Source organism: Lithobates pipiens, unplaced genomic scaffold, assembly GCF_037356315.1.
Source record: "Lithobates pipiens isolate NorthernLeopardFrog02 unplaced genomic scaffold, aLitPip1_a1.2 Scaffold_8, whole genome shotgun sequence".
Taxonomy (NCBI): Eukaryota; Metazoa; Chordata; class Amphibia; order Anura; family Ranidae; genus Lithobates; species Lithobates pipiens.
The window spans coordinates 14438377-14457700 of NW_027507903.1; the positions used below are offsets into that span (position 1 = coordinate 14438377).

General features: G+C 43.7%; 1 protein-coding gene across 2 annotated transcripts in view; it reads left to right on the plus strand.

Annotated features, from left to right (window-relative positions):
• The first annotated feature begins 1766 nt into the window (after window positions 1-1766).
• PCSK6 (proprotein convertase subtilisin/kexin type 6) overlaps window positions 1767-19324 on the plus strand; it is a 357311-nt gene continuing 339753 nt past the window's right edge. The window contains exon 1 of one of the 2 annotated variants that reach the window (XM_077473028.1): window positions 1767-2055. In XM_077473028.1, the coding sequence (XP_077329154.1) occupies window positions 1891-2055 (165 nt within the window). In that variant the 5' untranslated portion in view covers window positions 1767-1890. The remainder of the gene's footprint in view (window positions 2056-19324) is intronic. The other variant, XM_077473027.1, reaches the window with a different exon arrangement.

Consider the following 19324-nt stretch of genomic DNA (forward strand, 5'->3'; position numbering starts at 1 on the left):
TTTCTCCATTCTGCCTAGCAACTAGTGACGCTGATCTCTGCTCTATGTGATTGGAGCAGAGATCAGTGTTTACTAAATGAAAGCCCAACCCCCCCACAATTAGTAACACACCCCTAGGAACACTTAACCCCTACACTGCCGCCCACTGGTTAACCCCTTCACTGCCAGTGTCATTTACACAGGAATCACTGCATTTATATAGCAGTGATTACTGTATAAATGACAATGGTCCCAAAAATGTGTCAAAAATGTCCGATGGGTCCCCCACAATGTCGCAGTCACAATAAAAATCGCTGATCGCCGCCATTACTAGTAAAAAAAAATAATAAAAAATTATTAATAAAAATGCTATAGAAAAAACTATCCCTATTTTGTAAACGCTATAACTTTTGCGCAAACCAATCAATAATCGCTTATTGCGTTTTTTTTTACCAAAAATATGTAGAAGAATACGTATCGGCCTAAACTGAGGGAAAAAAATGTTTTTTTATATATTTTTGGGGGATATTTATTATAACAAAAAGTAAAAAATAATGCGTTTTTTTCAAAATTGTCGCTCTATTTTTCTTTATAGCGCAAAAAATAAAAACCGCAGAGGTGATCAAATACCACCAAAAGAAAGCTCTATTTGTGGGAAAAAAAGGACGTCAATTTTGTTTGGGAGCCATGTCGCATGACCGCGCAATTGTCAGTTAAAGCGACGCAGTGCCGAATCGCAAAAAGTGGTCTGGTCTTTGACCAGCAAATTGGTCCGGTCTGAAAGTGGTTAATACTGATTTTCGCTGTTATATACAAAGAGGACCTTTACCTTTCATGTCACTTTTTCTGTGATTTATTTCTGGCCATTTCCGGGTCCTGGTCGCTGCGAATATGGGCGGTGTGGCTGCGGATATGGGCGGGGTTACAGCGTCCAGGTCCACACTTCCTTTCTGCCGCACCGTCTCTTGGGATCCTTTTTTCTTGTTCCCAGGAGTCAGTGCGGCGGCCAAGCGCGAGTTATCGCAGGATTACGAAACAATTTTTATCTCAGTTGCCATCACAACGGGGCGGGACTTCCTACGACGCCGCCCGTTGTGATGGCAACCTGAGATGTTGACGACGCTCCAATCTGCAGTTACTGCGCATACGCGAGATCGGCGCTCGAACGGGCGGTGCATGCTGGCCCACAGCAGCACAGTGTCCCGGAAGAGGATGCCTGTGGGCTTCACATGCCAACCGGCAGCATCAAACGTTTTTTTATGCAGTGAAAACTGAAAACTGAAAACTGAAGTCTTTAAAACGGAACAAGTGAGTCATATATCTAATAATCTTAATCATTGTCATTTTGCCCAAAAAAAAAAGTTGGATACAGTGGAACCCCGCTTTAACAAAAAAATAATAAAAAAATCAGAAGAAGAAGAAGGGGTGAAAGTGCTCAGTAGGGAAGTGATTCAACTGTTGCGCTAATATGAGACATGAAGAAATTGGAAGTACCACTATTTCATTCTCCAGGGTCTCTGCTTCCAGAAAATATATCATGGTTGGGGGGAGGGGAGGGGGGGGGGGGGTTGAACTAAACTTCAGCCATAAAATGTGCTCAAATAAACAGTGTTCCAGCAGTGAAAGCGTTAATGTGCAGCATGCTACACCTCCGCACTGCCCCGCCCACTACATTCCGCACTGCCCCGCCTATTCAGGCGCTGACTGGTCGCGCCCCCGGCCCAAACCCCGCCCTTTTGTCACACCGCGCACAGGTCGAACTCCCGATTGGCTGACGAGTTGACAAGTAGCAGGCGGAGGAGCGCGGCGTGCAGTAGATGAACGGAGCCGGGAAGTGGATCGCAGTCTGTCCGCCCAGAGCGCCCCTGTGAGCGGGCAGCGGACCCCGCGCCTTACCGCTCACCTCCCACCATGCTCCTTTTCCTCACCGGACCGGTCCTCCTTCTCCTACTACCCGCCTGCCTGGCGCCCCTTCCCCGCACCGTCTACTCCAACCACTGGGCTGTGCGGGTCCCGCGGGGACCGGAGGAGGCGGCGCGGCTGGCGGACAAGTACGGCTATGTGAACCTCGGCAAGGTGGGCGATCTCATCGTATACCGATCACCGCACACACTCCACCGATCAATTCTACATACACGACCCATAGAGGCCCCCCCCCCTTCCATCATACACACCCCGATCTGATCGCACAACCTCTCCCCGTCCCCGGATATAGAGATCCGATAATCCCATACATCTCATCATTACCGGGGAGAGCAAAGTTACATTGTTACCGCGTGTGCGATCCTCTGATCGGTCATCCCATCCATTCCCTTCACTCTCTGCACTTCTATTCTGGGTATGTGTGTCATTGATGTGTGTGTGTGTGTGTGTGTGTGTATATATTTACACATCTCCAGTGTGTGTATGTATATATATATATGCACAAGCACACTTTTTTTTTCTTCTGTAATGGAACATATGTTCAGTTTTTTAATGAAAATTAAATTGTGTGATCTATAAATTTATACTTTTTTTTTTTTATATTGCTACTGTGTAATGGATTATGTTGTAAGTGTAAGCATATATATATATATGTGTGTGTATATATATGTGTATATATATGTGTGTATATATATATAATACACACACACACTGTGTTTTCTCTTGCTCATGTTCTGGATCTTGGTTTCATTTATTTAGTTGCAGAGTAAAACTGTATACATTGTTGATGTATAGATAGCTCATTTATATATCCTCTATCCTCTATATATCCTCTATATATTTTTTTTCTTTTGCTGATGTGTGATGGATCATATTCTGTTTCTGTAGTAAATGTAATGCTCGGTGTGTGTATGTGAATATATATATATATATATATTACAGTTCTGATGTGTATATGTTGTAATTTATGCTGAATTGTTGTCTGTAATATATATCCTTGAGGGTAGGGACTGATGTGAATGCACTAAATCTATGTAGAGCACTGTGTAAGCTGTTGGTGCCATGTAAGTACCAGTAATAATAGTGTGTGTGTGTATGTATATATGTGTGTGTATATATATATATATATATATGTGTATGTGTGTGTGTGTATATATATATATATATATATATATATATATATATATATATATATATATATATATATATATATATATAAATTATTATTAAAAAAAAAAAAAAATTCTCTATAAAGCACACAATGGGGGAGATTTACCAAAACTGGAGCACTCGGTATCTGGTGCAGCTGTGCATAGTAGCCAATCAGCTTCTAACTTTCAGCTTGTTCAATCAAGCCTTGACAATAAAACCTGGGATCTGATTGGTTACTATGCAGAGCTGAATCAGATTCTGTGTGCTTTGGTTTTAGTAAATCCCCACCCCAGAAGTGGTCAGTGCAGCATCCAATGATCTTGGTGTGTTTGTTAGCAATGTTTGGAGTGTGCTGGACACACATACTGGACTGATGTACTACACATGAGGCTGCTTTGTGTGTAATCATCCCCATCCTAAACATGAACAGTACTCTGTGCTGTGTGTGTGTAAAATATATATATTTTTAGTATATGAGATTGTGTATATGTGTGTGTATATGTGTGTGTATATATATATTTATTGGTGTATATTTTTTTATATATATTATATTAGTGTGTGTAAATAGACAGTATGAGTTGTGTTGAAAAACTTGCACTGTGCCTTGTCTAAACATTGACCGGGGAGTGCCTCTTCTCTTGGGCTGTGTGTATAATCGATCGCTATATCTATATAACACACACCTCTGGGTCCTAGCATTAAGGGTCTGATCACCCTGTATACCATCCCAGCGCCCGATAACGCACGCCCTCCTAATGTCACGTATTTGGCGGTCACATCTCTGGCTGTTATGCCGTATTATTAAAATTGTGACCCGTCTGATATTTTTCTGTTATAAAATGTGTGAATAGTGATAAGTGCTCCATATCACATTACAACCTGCAGTGTAAACTGCAAAGAACACCCGGCTGAATCTGACACTTTGGTGTGAATGACCCCCCCCTTTTTTTTTTTTTTATGCAATATAATTTATTCCCATCGCTGTCACTGTGTTTCTACAAGTAGATTCCTCGTTTAGGTTCCCAGCACATGATCCGTAATAGAATGTCATTCCAGTTCTCGGTGATCGGGATTGTGGGGAGGATCGTAGATCCGGTCAGACAATCTGCGGTCACTTATGGGTTCAGCACATTGCGCTGATGTCGGGGAGGTGATCCTCAGTGATGGGAGCTTCATGTCAACTATTCTGGTTCCCGACACTCAGTTCTGCCTGTTTTCTATAAAGCTGCAGAGATGCCATCTGTGTACTTTGCCATTTACAAGTTGGCATCATTGTGTATTTTTAGTCGCTCCGCACGCGCGTTCTCACACCTATCCCACTTTTCTCAAACATTCACCTTGACACCTGATTTGTCAATACATCTGGATTCCATCATGTGTGCTCACCTTTCGCCTATGACAATGTGAGATGAGCAAAGGTTAGTTTTTTAAGGGTTAGTTAAGGGTTAATTTATTGATATTTAGTATTTATATTTTATTTTTTGTGCATTTTACATTTATTTATTATTTATTCATATAATAAAATAAAAATATAATGACCCCAACGCCTAACCCTAACCTGAACTCGAAACCCCTCACCCTAATGAAAAAACAGGGTGGATATAAATCAATGATTTAAAAAAAGAAAAATCTATTTTTTTTTTTTTTTTTTAATCTTTTTTTTTTTTTTCAAATGTATTTTAATAACAACATGCTTTTGGAGTAAAAATCTGTCTAAAGATAGTTTTCTATTTAAGATACATTAATAATTTAGTTTATCAAGTATAAAATGGAGCTTAGTTATGTAGCAAGAGGCTGTATATTCTGCAATATAAAATTTTTGTTAAACTCATTCAATGAATCCAAGCTCTGCAAGATAACATGCATTGCTGCAAATCTATGTACCCTACAAACTGTATGATTTAATTGGTTCTGATATCCCTGTTTTACTAACATGACAGCTTATTATTATAAATAGGAAACCTTCATATTGTTTGCAAATATTAAAAATTCTAACTACCAGCAAGAATGAGTTCTTACATGTAAAGAGCACCTGTCATTTCAGACCCATCATGGCAGTGCCTGTTGGGCATCCACTCACCTGCTGCCGCCACGTCCCTCACCTTGTTGTCACTGCCGCATCAACAGCCGTCCCATTAAAGTGAATGGAACTGTCAGTGAGCCGACAGCGGGTCGGAGGAGGAGGGCGTCGACAGCGGGCCGGGGGGCGCCGGCAGCGGGTCGGAGGAGGGGGGGGCGGCGCGGCAGCGGGTCGGAGGAGGGGGGGGGGCGGCAGCGGGTCGGAGGAGGAGGGGGGGGGCGCGGCAGCGGGTCGGAGGAGGAGGGGGGGGGCGCGGCAGCGGGTCGGAGGAGGAGGGGGGGGGCGCGGCAGCGGGTCGGAGGAGGAGGGAGGGGGCGCGGCAGCGGGTCGGAGGAGGAGGGAGGGGGGGGCGACAGCGGGTCGGAGGAGGGGGGGGGCGACAGCGGGTCGGAGGAGGGGGGGCGACAGCGGGTCGGAGGAGGGGGGGGGGGGCGACAGCGGGTCGGAGGAGGAGGGGGGGGGCGACAGCGGGTCGGTGGAGGAGTTGCCTCTGTTTAATCTTCAACTGCCATGGCGCTGCACATGTGATTCGTTATGACACCAGCCATTGGATGGTTTGATAGTTTGGCTGAGAGCACAGCCAATGTGCAGTTAGCATTCCCGGCATGCCTTTTTTTTTTTTTTAAACTGTTTAAATCGATGGGTTTACTTCCACTTTAAGGCAACAAAAAAACAATATATTAAAAATGAATTTATTGTACAAAAAATTCATACATAAACAATTGATTATTCCTATAAAAAAAAATCATAGAAAGAAACATCATTGCACAATTCTAAATGTTAAAAACATTTAAGAAAGTGATACTATCTGCTATAAAATCCAGGGACCCCCCAGAACCGCTGGTGGTGCCGGAAAAGAAAACTTAATTCAACGCGTTTCAATAGTAATTATCAATACAATCTTCATCAGGGACATTGTATCACTATCTAAGACAGATCAAAAATCATTAATTTAGTGCATATAGTATGAAGTAATTTCCCAAGTACATAATATTTCATATACAATGCAACTCTTTAATTTTTTTTTTATATATTTAAAGATTCAATTTTAGAATAAACTGTCAGGTTAGTAAAACGGTGATATCAGAACCGATTCAATCACAGTTTGTAGTGTACATAGATTTGCAAAACAATGGGATAAAGGAATATTCCTGAACTTTGTTCTATCTCATGGTTACTGTGAAATTGTGTGAATGCATCAATGCAGTGCATGGTATCTCAGCCTGAAGTGCTTGGATTCATGGAATGAGTTTACAAAGAATGTAAATTCCAGAATATATAGCCTCATGCTACATAACTAAGCTCTATTTCATGCTGAATTAACAAAATTATTAATTTATCTTAAACTATCTTTAGATTTTTTACTCTAAAAATATTTTATTAAAATTTGATAAATCACAAATCCAATTTAACCGGTTCCCGACCAGCGCACGACGATGTACGTCGACAGAATGGTACGGGCAGGCATATTGGCGTACATGTACGTCCAATCTTCAATGCCGCCCTGCCATCGGGAGCACGCCGCCGGCGGCGCGCTCCCGCGCTGGTCGGGACCCCCGTGAGTCCGGTCGTGGGACCCGCAGACTCGATCGCCGCGGGCATCCCCGCGATCGTCTCACGGGACGGCTGAATGGAGGAAATGCCGTGTAAACAGCATCTCCCTGTTCTGCCTAGCAACTAGTGACTCTGATCTCTGCTCCATGTGATTGAAGCAGAGATCAGTGTTCACTAAATGAAAGCCCAGCCCCCCCACAGTTAGTAACACGCCCCTAGGAACACTTAACCCCTACACTGCCACCCACTGGTTAACCCCTTCACTGCCAGTGTCATTTACACAGGAATCACTGCATTTATATAGCAGTGATTACTGAATAAATGACAATGGTCCCAAAAATGTGTCAAAAATGTCCGATGGGTCCCCCACAATGTCGCAGTCGCAATAAAAATCGCTGATTGCCGCCATTACTAGTAAATAAAAAATTATTAATAAAAATGCTATAAAACTATCCCTATTTTGTAAATGCTATAACTTTTGCGCAAACCAATCAATAATCGCTTATTGCGTTTTTTTTTTGTTTTTTTTACCAAAAATATGTAGAAGAATACGTATCGGCCTAAACTGAGGGAAAAAAATGTTTTTTTTATATATTTTTGGGGGATATTTATAATAAAAAAGTAAAAAATGTGTTTTTTTTTTCAAAATTGTCGCTCTATTTTTGTTTATAGCGCAAAAAATAAAAACCGCAGGGGTGATCAAATACCACCAAAAGAAAGCTCTATTTGTGGGGAAAAAAGCACGTCAATTTTGTTTGGGAGCCACGTCGCACGACCGCGCAATTGTCAGTTAAAGTGACGCAGTGCAGAATCGCAAAAAGTGGTCTGGTCTTTGACCAGCAAAATGGTCCGGTCTGAAAGTGGTTAAATAAAATAAAAAAATCGGTGTCTTAACAAATTAACACCTAGAGACATGGATGGAGAGGGGAGTTGGCTTTGGGGAACAAAAGTAAAATTTTCAGTTTGTGCTCAGTTTAGTTGTGCTTTAAAGCGGAGCTCCACCATAACATTTTTAAAGCCAGCAGCTACAAATACTGCAGCTGCTGACTTTTTTAATAAATGGACACTTACCTGTCCCAGGGTGTCCGTGATGTCGGCCGCAGATGACGAGCAATCGCTCATCTCTCGGCTGCCCCCGCTGCCATCCTCTGTCAGGGAATCAGGAAGTGAAGCGTTGCAGCTTCACTGCCCGATTCCCTACTGCGCATGCGCAAGTCGCGCTGCGCTTCTTCACTGGTCCCTGTTGTGTTCCGAGAACTGTGCGTTTCCCAGAACACAACGGGGGGGCGGCCATTTTGTGGCTAGTTATACTCGAAAGTGGGTGCAGATACCTGTATTATACAGGTATCTGCACCCCCCCTCCCCCCTGAAATGTGCCAATTGTGGCACCGGAGGGGGGGGGGGGGGAATCCGCTGAGCATAAGTTCCACTTTAGGGTGGAGCTCCACTTTAACTTGTCCTAGGGAGGGGCAACCATATTGAGCAGCATTGCCACCCTAGGACAGGAAGGTTTAGGACTACATTATTATTTTTGATTTATATAGCGCCAACAGTTTACGCAGCACTTTACACTCTATAGGGGGGAGACAACACAATACAGTACAATACAGAAGGTACAGGAGGGCCTGACTCCTAGAGCTTACATTCTAAAGGGAGGGGGTGGTGGTACAAAAGGTAATAGCTGCAGAGAATGATTCGATGGGGGTGGCTCGGGGACAGGTGGGTGTGGGATAGACTTCCCTGAATAAATGACTTTTCAGGGAACTCTTAAAGGTGGACAGGGTAGTCCCCGGAGATGGCAGGGAAAAATGCTAACTGATGAGTCCAGAGGCGGTGTGTGCGGGAAGTTGGCAAGGTTTTTAGCTAGACAAACTGCTCATTATTTCTACTTGTTGAGCAGATCTAATTCACTTTAAATTGAATACATAACATTCAAAACAGGAGCAAATGTTCACAAGCACTTTAAAGAGTATCTCCACTTTTGTTAAATATATATATATATTTTTTTTAAGCATACTTTGTTGCCGATTTCTATTTTATTTTTTATTTTGAAGAAATAGCTGTTTCTCTGTGTCCATGTATAGAGTGAATGGGAGTGATTTTAGAATTGCCAATCAGTTGCTGGACTTAAAGCGTAACTCCACTTTTGTTAAAAGAAAAAACATTTCCCCCCCTGGGTGATCTCTGTACATTGCAAGGATTATAACCTTTGTTGCAGATTTCTACTTTTTTTTTTTTTTTTTTGTTCTGAAGAAATCCCTGTGTTCCTCTGTGCTAAGTGGGTCTAATGCAGGGGTTGACAAATTTGCTTGGAATCTAGGAGCCAGCTAAAAAAGTTAGGAGCCAGGTCGGTGACGGCGATCTGGACCTGTCCCTGGCCTGACATGGAGACGAGTGAGGGGAAGATAGCCCCCAGCCCCCCACATATGAGATCACCTCTCATTGGACACACCGCTCGAGTGCTAAATGGCCGCTGTGATTGGTCATTTAGCATGATCTGTGATTGGCTGTATCCAAGGGACACGGCCAACACAGAACTTCCCTGATGCTCGCCCATGGCGGCGTGCAGAGGGGAAGTAAACAGGAGGATGTCTAGGGACGCCCTCCCGGCAATTGGTGTCCGCGCTGTAGACATCTTTCGTCTATAGCGCGGGCACGAAGTGGTTAACAAAAGAATGTGACTATTTCCGACATATTCCCGCTCATTTACTGCCATTTCCCTGCTAAGGGTTCGATCAGGTCCGCCTGAAAAACTGACAGGTGAACCTGATCAGACAGCCCTTGTGAAAGGGGTCAAGCAGGGAGGATTACAAATAATATTTTTTTTTTCCTTAATTAAAATAATTTTTTTTTTTTACTTTTTACAAAAAAAAAAAATTACAAAATATATATATATATATATATATATATATATATATATATATATATTTACATTTATAAATAAATTAATAAATTTAATAATATATATATATATAATATAATGAGAAGCCATTTACCAGCCACCACACTCACCGTTGGGCAAAAAACAGGCAGGGGAGCTTCACTCCATTAGGAATTAGCATTATTGGAATAGGGTGTAATTTCTACATCCACCACAAGATGGCGCCAGACTACCGAAAGATTTTAGAAGGCCGCAAAGCCGCGGCCTCAATTACTGGCCGGCGCGGCCCGATGGAATTGCGCGGCGGAGTTCGGGGTCCAAATGGAGACAGGATACCCCAGCAGCGTTGCCCCAGTCGCCAGGACACGAAATCTAGGCGCAAATGCGACCTGGCGACCGGGGTTTGTCGAGCCCTGGTCTAATGGGAGTGGTTTCATAATGATCAATCAGCTGTGAAGCTGCAGAGCACTAATGAGGAAAGATGCTGGGCCTGCGTCCCCTTTAGACGTGATTTCCTATTGAAAGTATTTCACCAAAAAATGAAATTTTTGTTGCAGGAGATGCCTGAAATCGGACTTGTATCTTAGGGACTTCTGGGAAAATTGAGCCAATCACACAAGCAGGAAACGACATTTCTGGGGCGTGTTCAGTACAGTCTGTATACAGAACACCTCCAGGTGGCCATATTGCATTTTACAGAAAATGACAGCGGCTGCAGATTGAAAAGTAAAGGTCATTTTTAATAACGTTTAATTACAATATGACTTGTGTCGCTGTTGTATAAGCTATATATTTTTTTTATGTGCTATCCCCCCCCCCCCCCCCCCCATGAAAGTAGTTACCCTTTAAAAGGGTTCTAATGAGGAAAGTGGCAGGGTCTGATTTCCCTTTGAGTATCTCACCAAAAATAAAAAAATTTGTTGCAGAGGATGCCCAAAATGACTTGTATCTTAGCACAGACTTCTGGGAAAATCAGTGAGCCAATCACACAAGCAGGAATTTACATATCTGAGAGGGCGTTCTGTATACCATCTGTGTACAGAACACCTCCAGGCTTCCATATTGCATTTTACAGAAAATAACAGCTGCAGATTGAAATGGAAAGCATTTTTTTTTTCATAACATTCAATTACTATATGACTTGTGTAGCAATTGTGTGTATATATATATATATATATATATATATATATTTTTTTTTAATTTGTTATATTTTTTCCCCCAACAAAAGTGGAGTTACCCTTTAAGTGATGTGTATTCCACACAAAGCTTGTCGGTCAGCACTGAGGTTGTAGTTTTCTGCTTGGATTGCTCTTAGTACAGATCGCCATTCATGACAACTGGAACATTACAAGATCAACATCCACATAGAAAAAAAACACCGCCCTGCAATTTATATCACGCATTTTAAGAGGAACTTTTTCAACAGCTCGTGGAGCCAAATTAAATATTCACATATTAAATCCAAAAAAATAAAATATATACTATATCTCACAAAAGTAAGTACACCCCTCATATTTTTGTTAATATTTTCATCTTTTCATGTGACAACACTGAAGAAATGACACTTGTCTACAATGTAAAGTAGTGATTGTACATTTTCTGTCCCCTCAAAATAACTCAACACACAGCCATTAATGTCTAAACCGCTGGCAACAAAAGTGAGTACACCCCTAAGTGTAAATGTCCAAATTGGGCCCAATTAGCCATTTTCCCTCCCCGGTGTCATGTGACTCGTTAATGTTACAAAGTCTCAGGTATGAATGGGGAGCAGGTGTGTTAAATTTGTTATCGCTCTCTTACTGGTCACTGGAAGTTCAATATGGCACCTCATAGCCAAGAACTGAGGATCTGAAAAAAAATTGTTGCTCTACATAAGGATGGCCTAGGCCAGCCATTCTCAACCAGGGTTCCGTGGTATATGTGGTATCTCCATACTCAGGAGTAGCAGAATATATTTTGGGGTGTCATTTTTAGGGCTGAAACAACTAATCGATTAATCGACAACTAATCGATTATAAAATTAATCGATTACTATTTTCATAATCGATTAATCGGCCAGCAACAAAATGGGGTTAAAGTTAATGAGTCTGATATTTATCAGATTGACCTAATAGTATATACACTATATCTCTCCTCTAATGGTATATACACTATATCTCTCCTCTAATGGTATATACACTATACCTCTCCTCTAATGGTATATACACTATACCTCTCCTCTAATGGTATATACACTATACCTCTCCTCTAATGGTATATACACTATACCTCTCCTCTAATATATGCAGTATAACTCTCCTCTAATAGTATATACAGTATATCTCTCTTCTAATAGTTATACAGTATATTTACTCTAATAGTATATACAGTATATATCTTCTAATAGCATATACAGTAGATCTCTCCTATAATGGTATATACAGTATCTCTCTAATAGTATATATCCTCTAATAGTATATACAGTAGAGTATATCTTCAGTAGAGTATACAGTATATCTCCTCTAACAGTATATATCCCCTCTAATATACAGTATATCTCTTCTCTCTGTTATTCTCAGAGTGGATTAGATATTTTGCTCCCTAACCATATAGTTGGCTATTTATAGTTACCACTGCATATAGAGATATTTAAGAATAAATTGCCCTTTTTTTTTAAAACTTTACATATCAACTAAATTATACACCACACTTTTTTTCTAAGGTTATTAACCGATTAATCGGCCAACTAATCGATTATGAAAATAATCGTTAGTTGCAGCCCTAGTAATTTTTGCTGTGTAAATGCTATGTGTTAGAAGTATTGTATAAATGGACAACTTTGTGTAAAAAAAAAAAAAAAAAAAAAATGCGTTTTAATTTTCTCAAATCGCCTTTCAGGACAACCCCGGAGAGAGTGTAGCTCCACCTTGTAATTGGGAAACACATGCCCACTTTAAAAACACCTCCTCTTCCTCCATGGCTTCAGTTATTGTGTTTCCTCCTTGGAGGAAGCATGTGCCTGAACCAGGGAGAGCTACACTCTCTGCAGGGGAGTAAGGCTTACCTTTCGTTGTTTCTTTTTTGACCCCCAGCAGCATCTCCACGGGGAGAGGACTCCTGGAGCTCCTGGTCCCGCCATCTCACGGGAGTAAGGACCCTCGGAGTGCCGGCGTCGGGTGCCCGGTGTCCGCTGGTTAGCGCAGGGAGGGCTCTGTTGCTGGCGGAGGCCGCTGCAGGTCAGCGGCATGGCTCCGTTTTCGTCGCCGGGTCCCGGGCGGCGACGGCGTCGTTCACGGTGACGCGCGGGCGCTCTGAGGGGGCGTGGCGCCGTGGTTCAAGCGCCTGGAACGCAGGGATCATGGGGCGGGTCAGGTGACCGCGTGCTTCCGCTTCCGGCCGGCCCTGATGACGCGGCGGCCGGGAAAATTTAAAATGACAGAGCTGTTTGTGATAGCTGCCTCACTCAAACGATGGAAGAGTGTAAGCCAGCTATGGCGGAGACGGGCGCCCCTAGCACCGGTCCAGCCCAGGTACGTAAGGTGCACTGGCACCCTCTGCTTTACTGTTGGGCTATGTCTTTGTCTGTTCCCCCCTCTTGGGGGCCTGTCGCTGCAGGTCAGAGGTGGACTTCGCTCTGACCTTTTGCAGCCTAGTTCTGGGGTCTCACTAGTAGTCTGTTTGGTGGTGGGTCTCTGCACTGGCTTGGTGTTAAGCAGCTGGTTGTTGAGAGCTTTTAGTGAGTTAAACCTGTATGTCGTTTCAGGAAAAATCACTAGGAAAAGCTAGACCAGGTCAGAGAAAATGTCCTTCTTGCAAGACCCCCCTCAGAGATTCATGGCAGAAGGCAATGTGCAGAAATTGTATCAGAGAATTGGTGGAAGAGGAAACATCTCAACAATATAAGGATTTGTTTTCTTCGGTTAAAGAGCTGACAAACTCCTTGAATTCAGTCAGGTCCATCCTGATACAAAACCCTCCCGCACAGACCGAGCCTCAGAACTTACCGCCCAGCCCCAGGGCGTCGTCATCCAGACAGGTGGAAACTGAAGAGTCTGGAGACGAAGGGGGTAGTACTCTCATCTCCTTCAGGGATTCTGAGGAGGAGGAAGAGGAAGAAGATAGCAGGGGCTCCAAATTCAAGCTATCACTAGAGGAAGTAGATGATATTCTTAAAGCAATCTACACTACTCTAGAAATTCAAGAAGAAAAAGTACAACTGTCAGTTCATGACAAAATGTACCAGGGGTTGGACGAAACAAAACGGAGAGTTTTTCCAGTCCACAGGGTCCTCTCAGACTCAGTGAGAAAGGAGTGGAAGGACCCAGAAAAAGCCCCTTTCTTCTTTAAAGCTCTCAAGAGAAGGTTTCCCTTCGAAGATAAGGACTCAGAGGTTTGGAACAAGAAACCCAGAGTCGATGCAGCTTTCTCGCAGGTATCCAGACGAACGGATCTAGCCTTTGAGGATATGGGGATCCTTAAAGACCCAATGGACAAAAAAGCTGACTCCATCCTTAAAAAGGCTTGGGATGCTGCGTCAGTCAGTCTAAAACCAGCTATGGCAGCTACGGTAGTGGCCAGGAATCTGGAATGTTGGGTAGAGAAGCTGAAGAGCCATATTGAGGCGGGGACACCCCGCAAGGATCTCTTAGAGTCCTTTCCACTGATCCTGAATGCAGTCAAATACATGGCGGATGCATCAGCAGAATCGGTTAAACTGTCCGCTAGGTCTTCGGCTCTTGTAAATTCAGCCAGGAGAGCAGTTTGGCTGAAAACATGGTCTGGGGACACTGCTTCTAAGGTCAAGCTGTGTGGTCTTCCCTTCTCGGGTGACTTGCTCTTTGGTCCCGATTTAGAGTCTGTGCATAGTCTGTCTAAAAAGAAGGCTTTTCCAGTTAAGAAAAAGCAGGTTGCCAAAAAGAATTTTCGTGCTTTTCAGAAGTCCCATAAAAAAGACCAGGAGCGCAAGAGCAGATGGGGTTCACAGAAGGGCAAAGGCAAGGGTGGAGTCCTCTTTAGATCTCCCCCAGAGCAGTCCCCTAAGAGCAAGTGACAATATCTCCCCAGTGGGGGGGAGACTGTCAGCTTTTCGCGAACAATGGGACAGGCTGTCTCCAAATCTGTTCGTGAAGAGCGTTGTCGATCAGGGGTACAGGTTGGAGTTTTCAGAACTACCCCCGAGTAGGTTTTACGTGACAACATTGCCAAGGGATCAGGAGAAGGCCTCTGCAATGAAGCTTTTGTTACAGGAGCTGATACAGCAAGAGGTTCTGATTCAAGTCCCAGTAAACCAGCAGGGCGGGGGTTTTTATTCACATATTTTTCTGGTGAAAAAACCCTCAGGGAAGTACCGTCTAATCCTGAATCTGAAATTTCTGAACAGGTTCATTCGGTTCAAACATTTCAGGATGGATACAATTTTCTCCATCACAAAGCTGTTGACCCCAGAATGCTTCATGGCGTCCCTGGATCTAAGGGATGCCTACCTTCATATACCAATTCATCAGGCATCGCAGCAGTTCCTGCGCCTGGCATTGAAGGTGGGGAGTTCGGTATGGCACCTCCAATTCAGGGCTCTGCCATTCGGACTCTCGTCCTCTCCCAGGGTCTTTACGAAGATCATGGCAGAGGCTTTGGAGCCCCTGAAATTGAAGGGGATTCCAGTCGTCCCTTACCTGGACGACCTTTTGTTTTTTGCAGACTCCAGGGAGCAGGTCCTAGTCAATCTCCAGAGGGCCCAGTCTCACCTCGAGGGCCTGGGATGGCTTCTAAATCTAGAGAAGTCAATCCTGACCCCCTCACAGGAAATGAAATTTCTGGGGTATACGTTAAATTCGATTCTCCAGAAAGTTTTCCTGCCGTTGGAAAAACAGGAAAAGTTGCAGCTAGCTGTACAGCAGATACAGAGCAACCAGACAGTCTCAGTCAGGACGGCTATGGCAGTTCTAGGCCTGCTTACGGCAGCAATCCCGGCTGTTCAGTGGGCCAGGTTCCATTCCAGACCCCTTCAGAGGGAGGTTCTGTCAAGCTGGTCCCATCAGGATCCTTTGGAAAAACAGCTAAAAATTTCGTCAAGGACGAAAAGGGCTCTTTGGTGGTGGAGAGACCAGGCAAACCTCTCAAGGGGCCTGGTGTGGACCTTTCCTGTGGACAAGCGCCTTACTACAGACGCAAGTGCCTGGGGCTGGGGAGCCCATCTGGATGGTCAGACATCTCAGGGGGTTTGGTCCAAACAGGAAGCTCAAAGATCATCCAACTGGAGGGAGTTGAAGGCGATCTTTCTGGGATTAGTGGCCTTTCAGCAGAGTTTGAGAGGCCACCATGTCAAGGTGTTGTCAGACAACACAACAGCGGTTACCTACATTATGAAGCAAGGGGGAACCAGAAGCAGGAGCTTGATGGAGCTGGCCAATCTGTTGTTAGCCTGGGCAGAGCAGAACACAGCCTCACTATTGGCAGTGCATCTGAAGGGCTCTCAGAATTTGTTTGCAGACCTCCTAAGCAGGCGCAAATTGCTAGAGGCAGAATGGAGTCTGAATCAGGAGGTGTTCCTGATGATCTCCGAGGCTTGGGGGGTTCCACAGGTAGACCTTTTTGCCAGCCAGCAGAACTCAAAGGTGGACAGATTCTTTTCTCTTCACTGAGGAGATGCAGCAATAGGGTTGGATGCATTGGCTCACCCCTGGCATTACCAGTTGTGCTACGCCTTTCCCCCCTTTCCTCTAATTCCACTAGTACTGAGGAAATTCAGGGAAGAAAGGACAGACTTAATACTAGTCACTCCTTTTTGGCCAAAAAGGCCCTGGTTCGCGGGTCTTCGAAACCTAGCCTCGAAGCCCCCATGGAGGTTACCACTCAGAAAAGATCTGTTATCCCAGGGGACAGTAAGTCATCCAGAGGTGGAACTCCTACAGCTAACCGCCTGGTTTCTGAGGAGGACCTATTAAAAGCCAAAGGTCTCTCAGATAAAGTAGTAAAGACCCTGCTGTCTAGTAGGAAGGCAGTTACACAGGCAATTTACATGAAGGTCTGGAAAAAGTTCAACTCCTGGTGCAGTTCTAGAGAACTCAAGGTCAAGAGCACGGTGTCCGTCTTGGAGTTTCTCCATGAAGGAATGGAGAAGGGTCTCGCAGCCAGTACCCTGAAGACTCAGGTGGCTGCCTTATCAGTTTTCTTTGAAAAGACTTTATCTAAAGAAACTTTAATTTCTAGATTTTTTAGGGCTCTTGCTCGAAATAGACCAGTAGCCCTTAAAGACTTTCCCAGTTGGGATTTGTCTACAGTTTTACAGGGTCTCTCGGGAGCACCGTTTGAACCCATACAGGAAGCTTCTTTATAGAAGGTGGTTTTAAAAACAATCTTTTTGGTGGCCATCACCTCGGCCAGGAGAGTCAGCGAGCTCCAAGCTCTAGCTATTACAGAACCCTTCCTTAGAATTTATCAGGACAGGGTGGTACTGAGGACGGATCCAGCATTCCTACCGAAAGTATCCTCAGCTTTCCATCGATCACCAAGGAAATAGTGTTACCTACATTCTCTGCAACCCCAGCAAATGCAGGAGAGGAAGTTTTTCACACATTGGATGTGAGAAGGTGTCTATTACAGTTTCTGAAAGTTACTAAAGATTTTAGAAAATCAAACGCCCTCTTTGTGATATTTTCTGGATCACGCAAGGGGGAGAAAGCTTCTAAAAGTACGCTGGGTAGGTGGCTTAAGTTGGCTATAACAGAAGCCTATAAAGCAAAAGGAGAAATACCTCCCTCAGGTATTGCTGCCCACTCTACTAGATCCACGGCAGTTTCCTGGGCTGAAAGGGCCGGTGCAACGCCTGAACAAATCTGCAAGGCTGCCACTTGGTCCAGTTATTCGACATTTCTCCGGCACTACCGGTTAGATCTACTGTCTGCAGCAGATCAGGCCTTCGGCAGGAAGGTACTGCAGGCAGTAGTCCCGCCCTAGGGTAAGTTTCTCGGTTATCCTCTCCGGGGTTGTCCTGAAAGGCGATTTGAGAAAGACTAAGTTAGACTTACCGGTGACGGTATTTCTAAGAGCCTTTCAGGACCACCGTTACTTCCCTCCCTAGGTTATGCTTAGTAAATGTATTAAGTTCTACCATGGTGTTGTGCTTTCTGTGCTTTGTTTTCCAGCGTCGGAAGGCCACAATAACTGAAGCCATGGAGGAAGAGGAGGTGTTTTTAAAGTGGGCATGTGTTTCCTAATTACAAGGTGGAGCTACACTCTCTCCGGGGTTGTCCTGAAAGGCTCTTAGAAATACCGTCACCGGTAAGTCTAACTTAGTCTTTTCTTTACATATTTTCCAATTTTTGTGGAAAAATGACCTGTTCAAAAGGCTCATGCCTCCATAGCATATACGTTTGGGCGTTTTCTTTCCAAAAATTGGGTCATTTTTGGGGCGTTTCCATTGTCCTGATACTCCAGGGCCTTCAAAATTGCAAGAGGTAGTCAAATGTGTAATTTTATGTCCCTAGAACACCTGATGGTTCTCCCTATATGTTGGACCTCTCTGGCCACGCTGTGTAAAAATCTCACATGTGGTATCGCTATACTCAGGATGAACAGTAGAATGTGTTTTGGGGGTGTACTTTGTGGTATGCATATGCTGTGTGTAAGAAATAACCTGTTAATATAACAATTTTGTGGGGAACAAAAATCTATTTTACACAGAATTGTGGGGGAAAAAAATGACAACTTCAAAAAACTCACCATGCCTCTTACTAAATACTTTAAACTGTCTACTTTGCAAAAAAGGGGTCATTTGGGGAATATTTGTACTTTTCTGGCTTGTTAGGGTCTCAAGAAATGAGATAGGCCGTCTGTACATCAAATGTGATCAATTTTCAATGATTGGCACCATAGATTGTAGACTCCAACTTTCACAACGACCAAATAATGTACACGGATTTGTCATTTTTAACAAAGCTATGTATAAATTATGGGAAACATTTATGAAGGAAAATTACTAATTTGCAAACTTGACAAAGAAAATGCATTTTTTTAACAGCATTTTTGGCTTTTTTTTTCATAGCGCAAAAAAAAAAAAAAACAGCAGGGATTTAATACCACCAAAAGAAAGCTCTATTTGTGTGGAAAAAAGGGCAGAAATGTCACATGGGTACAGTGTTGCATGACTGAGTAATTGTCATTCAAAATGTGAGTGCTGAAAATTGGTCTAGTTAGGGTGTTTAAGTGCCCAGTGGGTAAGTGGTTGGGTAAGGACTGCAAGCAACGCAGGGTGCCGTGATGAGGCCTTGCAGCTTTCACATGCATTTGCAAATATGTGCTAACTAAACCCCTGCTTTTAACAGACGGTTAGACAGGTTAATTTGGTTGGTCAGCAGACTGGTTGGTGAGTTGAGCTATGGAATTGTCTGTTTTATATAGGTAAGTGGTTAAAAGCTAGTCAGTTATTTTGAGGGGACTGATGCGGATGGGTAAGCAAATTTTGCATGCAATTTATCGAGGCAATAGCTGGTGTTCTGCTGTTGGTACTTCAATCATCACGGTTGGTATGGTGTCACAATGATTGAAGCACATTTTTTATATTACATTGTAATTTAAATGAAATAGTTCAACTCGCCATAATGCAGAATCGGTGGGAGCCATGAGTGTCAGTTTCTACGTTGCCTGCCACCAAATGAGGAATGCCACTTGCCACGCTGCCTTCCACCAGATGAGGAATGCCACGTCGCCTGCCTGTGCCACTAGATGAGGAATGCCACGTCGCCTGCCTGTGCCACTAGATGAGGAATGCCACGTCG